General features: G+C 42.9%; 1 protein-coding gene across 1 annotated transcript in view; it reads left to right on the top strand.

The window, feature by feature from the left end:
- The window catches only part of LOC109921050 (3'-5' RNA helicase YTHDC2-like), a 100,279-nt gene extending 96,855 nt beyond the window's left edge, over nucleotides 1–3,424 (top strand). Inside the window, exon 9 of the mRNA XM_048619107.1 lies at nucleotides 3,071–3,424. Coding sequence (XP_048475064.1) covers nucleotides 3,071–3,097 — 27 coding nt within the window. The 3' untranslated portion in view covers nucleotides 3,098–3,424. The remainder of the gene's footprint in view (nucleotides 1–3,070) is intronic.
- Nucleotides 3,425–7,403: the final 3,979 nt, after the last annotated feature.

Here is a 7,403-nt window from a genome sequence, read left to right as displayed (position 1 = left end):
TCCTCTATCCCTCTTCTATCCGCCTCCCACTCTCTCCCTATTTATTTCGGAACCCCCTTCCCCTCCCCCTTTTCTGATGAAGGGTCTCGGCCCGAAACGTCAGCCTCTCTGCTCCTATGATGCTGCTTGGCCTGCTGTGTTCATCCAGCCCTGCACCTTGTTGTCTCTACTTATTTGATATTCTCTGTTTCGTGTACTGGTGAAGATCCATGTTACTCTAACATCAAGAATTCAGGATTTTTCTCTTTCAATGAAACATGACAGAGGCAGCTTTTCTCCATAATTAAGGAGCTGCTAATGAAACAATATGCCTTTGAATTGTATGACTTTTGAGAGAGCATAATTACAGAGAAAAACAGTCAGTCTGTCATTTTCTATTAAGAAGAATTTCATTTGTGTTTGGAATGAATTCCAATTGCAGGCCTCTCAAAATGATGCTTTGTTCCATTACAAAGCCATACTTTTGAAATGAAGTGTTTTAGTTGTTAGATTTTGCAGAAGGTACTTTTCACTGGGATTTAAGAAAAATATAAAACAGTTTCTAGGTGTAAGTGATCAGTGCTGATCATACTTATTCTAAGTAAAGCACAGATAAGGGAATTAGTTGTCTTCAAAATGCAACCCCTTTTGCTGAACATTGTATTAAAATTGAATTGAAGAAAGACACAGTAGGTGAAAATTTTCACCGAGAGCTTTTAGAATTGTGGATGGAGGAATTTAATCAAGTGGGAGCAAAATTTCATCACCTTGCAAGTGGAGTTAAAGTTAAACATTCCTGACCCCAATTGTTGGGAACCTCATTCAGATTTATTAGCATTCCATGAATAGTCATTAATAACACAGCCCAATGGAATTATGTTTACAAGCTCAAGCTTGTCAGGCACTAACAGAAATATATGTGTTCTCTACTATACAGGTATGTCTCTGGGGTGTATAAACGTCTTCATAACCAACATGTTTCGTTACGCTAAAGCTCTTATAGTATAAGGAGTTGAGCCTGAAGGTAAACAAACCAGGCTGACCCCAATAAATCTTGCTGAGACAAACAAGTGGGGCTTAAACTGAAAAAGGGGCCCTGCTCAAAAGGGGGCCTCAATTCAAATGGTTTAGACAAAGGTGGGTTGGTAGAAAGGACTGGTAGAATGGAGCTTAAAGTGTGTGCTTGTTGGAGGCACTGAAAAGATCCTGGGAAGTGGAAGGAGGAAATTGAGGTGCGTATGGGTAATTTACAATGAGAGAGGTAAGGAGGACAAAGAAAGGTAGAAGCCACACCTTTAGGGTGGGGAACATGATGTGGTAATTTGGTGCACTGGAGTGAGGGAGAAAGAGCAGGTGAATTGAGTAAGGGGCCACGTAAGGGGCTATGGTTGTACATAGGGACCTGGGTGGGAGGAGGATTGAGGAAAGAGCAGGAATGTCAAGGGAGATGGTGAAAGGGCTGATGGTCACAAAGGGAGATTGAAAAAGGACAGAGGGAATGTCACAGGAAAGGTTAAGGCCACCTACAGTGTTGGGGGGAATCGGATAGAGGATGAGTGAATCAAATTAAAAATTAACAGCCACTTTTTTCTCCTAACTTTGGCTTGTTCTAATAGGCCTAACAGAGAATGCACAGTGCAAATGAGATGTGTTTGCATATGTTCCTTCACAGTACAAACATGCCCAGTTGAGAGAAGCAAATGGAAAGGGAATACTAAGAACAAAAATGCTGAAGATCACAGCGGGTCAGGCAACATCCATGGAGAGACAGCAAGCTAACTTTTCGAGTCTAGATGATTCTTCATCAGTGAAGTGTGGAGGGAGCAGCATTCATGCAATAGTTTGGGCGGGAGGGTTTGGAGTGCAGGGGGAGAAAAGATGTTGATAGTTCAGATTAAGTGATTGGAATGTGAGAATGGAAGGACAATGGTGTGTCTAACTACCAGACTGGAAATAACAGACAGTCCCACTAGGATGGGGTGAGGGGAGAGAGGACATGGTGACAGAGAATGTAACAAGCAAAGCTAAAAGAAAGGGAAGGAATGGCTTCACAATTTGAAGGTGTTGAACTCAATATTAAGTCCAGAAGATTGTAAACTGCCTAGTTTGAAGTTGAGATGTTGCTCCTCCAGTTTGCGCTGTGATATGCTGGAGCATTGTAGCATGCCAAGTACAGACAAGTGGGGCATGAGAGCAGGATGCTGTGTTAAAATGACTGGCTACGGAAAGGTCGGGGTCATGCTTGCGCACAGAACAGATGTGATCTGCAAAGCAGTCACCCTGTCTGTGTTTGGTTTCTCCAATGTAGAGTAGGCCACATTGGGTGCAGCGAATACAATACACAAGATTGGAGGAGGTACAGGTGAAATGCTGCTTCACCTGGAAAGACTGTTTGGGCCCTTGGATGGTGAATTGGGAGGATGTGAAGGGGCAGGTGCTGCACCATCTGTGATACATCGGAAGGTGCCGGGGAAGGGTGGGGTGGTGCTGGTTGGTGGTCGAAGAATGGACTAGGGAATACGATTGCGCAAGTACTCAGTTAGACGCTTAGCATTGAAAGGAAACACTCAGTGTAGAATAAAATTGAATAATCTGTATCAACCTCTAATACCAATGTCTCTCAATATCTGTGATGCATTTAATTTTCAGAAGAAGGGCAGCTGTGATTCACCTGCATTGCTAATGGCAGTAGGGAATGTTATTCATTTGCAGCCATACAGCAGCATTCCCAGCCCTGTGAACTCGGAAGTTATGGATTTGGGGATGACACCATTCTGCAGACTGTCCATTCCAACATTGTCCAGTTTTACTGAAGAAGATAATTAAGGCCATTAATAGTCAGAGTGAGCTAATTGTTGCCTACCTGGAAAGCAATGTAAAGATCAGGGCAACAAAGATCTTGCACATGGCTGAATTAGAAACAGGAAAACCAGCCATGGGTCGTGGAGGGTGCACCTCACCATGTGGAGCTAGCTGTAGGGCAGCCTTTTACCCATTACGTGATCAGTCTGAAAAGGGTCCAAATGGTAGCTTGACTGTGTCAAAATCTGAGATGGAAAACAAATGTCTCATTTCTGATATTTCTTCACAGGTCAGGACTTTCACGTCAGATGTTTGATCAACTTAATTCAGCAGTTGTTCCAGCATTGCTGGAGCTGAGGAGGAATGGCCAGCATCAACAAAACCAGAGACATGCAGCACAGGGAGCTGAAACTGTGGATGAGCAAGAAATGTCTGAAGAGGGGAACCAGGGTCTGATTTTAAATTCACTCATGGGATGTAGGCATTGGTGGTTGTGTCAGCATTTATTGTCCAGCCCTATTTACTTGTGAGAAGGTGGTGGTGAGCTGCCTTCTTGATGTGTTCCAATCCATGTGCTGTAGATAGACATACAACTTCTAAAAGTTGTCCTATCAGTTCCAATAAAGCTATATGTTTCAACCTCATGTTAGAATTCTTTCATTAATAAGCCTTATCACTTGTCTCTGTTGTTGTGGAATCATACTTTTTCTTTTTAATTAATGCTTTCTACAAACTTCAGGCTGTCTGTTCTGACATATCTCTTATCAAACTGTCTTCTACAGACATCTTCAGCTGTTGTTTTTACAGAACTCCATGTACATTAATTCGTAAAATTCCTTATTCATAGTAGACCCTGTTATCTTGAGACAAGTCCTTCTCAAAGCCAGCATTGTGCTAACTTATGGGCTTACTTTAATGCTAGATCAAGTGAATTAATTCTGTTACTGCAGCCATATTTATGCCAATGGGTGATCATATTGAACCACCTCTGACCAAGGGCTGCCCCAACAACGATCATCCCCACTTCTGACCTTATGATGGAGGGAAGGTCATAGATGAAGCAGCTGAAGATGGTGGGACTGAGGACACTACCCTGAGGAACTCCTGCGGGAGATTCCTGGAGGTGAGATGATTGACCTCCAACAATGACAACCATCTTCCTAAGTTCCAAGTATGACTTCAACCAGTGGAAGGATTTCCCTTGGTTCCCATTGACTCCAGTTTTGCTAGGGTTCCTTGATGCCATACTCAGTCAAATGCAACTTGATGTAGAGGGCAGTCACTCTTGCCTCACCATCAGTGACATCAAGCAGCATGCCAACAGAGGGTTTACCAATTGTGTTAAAGCTTTTTGTAGATGAATGAAAGGCAGTGGCAGAGACATCTGCAAATGTAAAGGGATACCATCACCAACATCTGCCAACTTCTGCAGCAGACCTGCAGCCATGTAGCTTGGAAGGCAGTGTTATCTCTGTGACACGGGAAATCATAGTGGCATTGAATGTCCTAGCCGCTGGTTCCTTTCAGACCTTGGGACATGTATGGGTTGTCTCAATCAGCAGGCTATAAGTGTAATCATGATGCCCTTTACAAGAATGCAATTCAGTTTATCTCATTCATCGTGGACCTAGAGTGCCAAGATGCCTGCACTGTTGCATTTTAAGGGTTTCCTGCAGTATAAGGAATCGTTGACTGCACACGTATGACGTACAGCACACTTAGGCATCATCCAGCGAGGTCCCTGAACAGGAACAAAAGCAGAAGTTGCTGGAAAAGCTCAGCAGGTTTGGCAGCATCTGTGAAGAAAAATCAGAGTAAACATTTTGGATCCAGTGACCCTTCCTTAAAACACTGAACAGGAATGGCTTCCACTGCCTCAATGTCCAACTTATTTGTGACCTCAGGAAATAATTTCAATAGGTGTGCATCTGCTCTCCAGGGTCTTACATTCTGCACAGTACCCAGGTTCTTTGAATGTTTATTCCCCCATATCATCTCCAGGACTGGTTCATAGGTGACAAGGTGTACTCTCAGAAGCCTGTTTAATGACCCAGTGTGGAACCCTCAGACTAATGTTGTTCAGCACTAAAACACTGTGCATTCACTCACAAGGACCACCATTGGACAGACAGCTGGTCTTCTGAAGATGCGCTTCTGTTGCCTGGACACCTCAAGGGGACCAATCCAGTACTCGCCAGACAAGATGTCCAGATTAGTGATTTCTTGCTGTGTCCTTCACAAACCAGCTTAATGACAGGGTGAGAATGTAAGAGAGGGGAAGATGGAGTAGCTGCCTGTCTGTCAGATGTGGATGAAGGGCAGTCTGTTTAAGATGCTGAGAGAGACACTCCTGATGATAAAAATGCTATAGAGGCATGCAGGCATGAAGTAATCTGATAGTGGCCAGGTTTGAGGGCAAATGACTTTGCATTAACATAAGTTGACAATCAGAACTATGAGCTAGATTGATACAGTCATTCCTGTCCTCAAGAAAATACTCGCTTTATACCTTTAAAATGTTTTGTTGGCCTTAATTGTTAGTTAACTTGTTCCCTTTGCATTAAAGGCCTCCTGTTCTGTTCCCAGGTGAGCTGGCTTTCTCAAATTTGGGAATATTTCATTCATTAACATTCCATGAATTTTCATTAACACCGCAGCTGTCCAAATTCCATCATGGCACAAAATTGTTAGACAAAACCCAAAAATGTGTTTGTTCTTAAGCCTTAGTTTGCGTATGAGGCATGTACATGGTGGTCTAGACTTGCTCCTCAAAGTCCCAGTGAGTACAGAATTCTCCAGTTATTTGGCTCCTTTATAACCAATGCCTATAATGTTAGCGGTGAAGGCTGTCCATGTTGAGCTCAGTAGAAGGATCAGTCATATACAATCTAGTTCATTGTACATGTACCGTATTAGAGGTGAAGCCTGATTGGACCAACCTGACTGTCCAACTAAGGCAGCCACACCGTATGACAAGAGCCAACTTGGTCAGACAAGTGGAGCTGGGCTTATAAGTGACCTCAATTCAAAAGGACATCTTACATGGTCATACCATAGTCCCATGCAAGCCTTTGGTGAAATGTTGCCAAAGGTGAACATTTTCCTCATTGTGACGAAAGGTCAATGAGCTGATGATGTGTGTCCTGATGCTCCTTTTATGTTTTAATTCTGAATCCTGGCCGATAGGCAGTATCACTGTAATGTAAGCTGGGCTACATCAGTAGCTACAATGAAGTGATAGACGTTGATTGCACATGAGGCATCTGACGGAAATGCCTAGCACCCAACCTCCAGTGTGATAGTCCTCTGCAGTGGCAATGTCACATTGTCAACCCACACACATAAGGGCATGAAATATGACTGTGGTATATTTCTTGACAGAATGCAACAGATCATTCATCCTCTTGCAACCCTCGAGCCAGGTTTTCTTGAGCCTCCTCTGGGTGCTGACTTCTGCAGTTGCCTGTGTCCTAGCTGCCTCCAACAGTTAGGGTAGCCTAGTTTGCCATTGCTGAAGGAAAAAAAGCTTCCCTTTTCTCCTGGAGAGCAGTCATGAAAATCTCTAGGGAGGCATCTCTGAAGCACGGTGCCTCTTTTCTTCCTGGTCTCTGGCATATCTGGGGACAATGGGGGCTGATGGGAAACTGCCATTAAAACATGACCAAATATGGATACAATTAACATTGAAAAAGCCAAAGATATTGTGAACAGAAAGATGCCACATACAAATTTTAATAAAAATTATCAACCAGAGTGGATAGAGGGGAACTAGTAAATGAGTTATATTTGGACTTCCAGAAGGCATTTAACAAGGCAGCTCACTAAAAATTCAGTCATAAGATAAGAGCCCATGCTGTTGGAGGTAGTATATTAACATGAATAGAGAGTTGGCTAATGGGCAGGATACAGCAAGTGAGGATAATCGATTCTTTTTAAGGATGGTGACCTGTAACCAGTGAGGTTCTGCAGGCAGAACACAGCAAGCCAGGCAGCATCTGGAGGAAAGGAGCAGTCAATGTTTTGGGTATTACATGTAAAACGTAGGTTCTACAGGGACCAGTGCTGGGACTGCAGCTGTTTACAAGATATATTAATGACTTGGAGGAAGGAAGCGAATGTACTGTAGCCAAATTTGCAGACAACACAAAAAAATGTGGAAAGGCAGGTTGTAAGAGGGGTACAGAGAGGTTACGGACAGATATTGATATGTTACGAAATTGGACAAAAAATTGGCAAATGGAATATAATGTGGGAAAATGTGAAAATGATTCATTTTGAAAGGTGGGGTAAAAGAACAGGGTGTAATTTAAATAGAGAGAAACTGCAAAAGGTTGCAATACAAAGGTTCTTAGGGTACTCGTGCTTGAAAAACAGAAAGCTAGCACACAGATACAGCAGGTAATGAGGAAGGCTAATGGAATGTTGGTCCTAATTTTGAATGTGTTAGAGTATAAGAGGAGGGAAGTCTTCTTGAAAATGTACAAGGTGCTAGTGAAACCACATCTGGAGTACTATGAGCGGTTTTGGTTCCCTTATTTAAGAAAAGATATTATTTCATTGGAGGCAGTTCAGAAAAGATTCACTAGGATGATCCCCAGTATGGAAGGATTATCTTATGAGCA

This window comes from Rhincodon typus, chromosome 3 (genome assembly GCF_021869965.1).
Source record: "Rhincodon typus isolate 14 chromosome 3, sRhiTyp1.1, whole genome shotgun sequence".
Classification (NCBI taxonomy): domain Eukaryota; kingdom Metazoa; phylum Chordata; class Chondrichthyes; order Orectolobiformes; family Rhincodontidae; genus Rhincodon; species Rhincodon typus.
The sequence above is the reverse complement of the archived record's forward strand: the minus strand, read 5'-3'. Positions and strand labels throughout refer to the sequence as shown.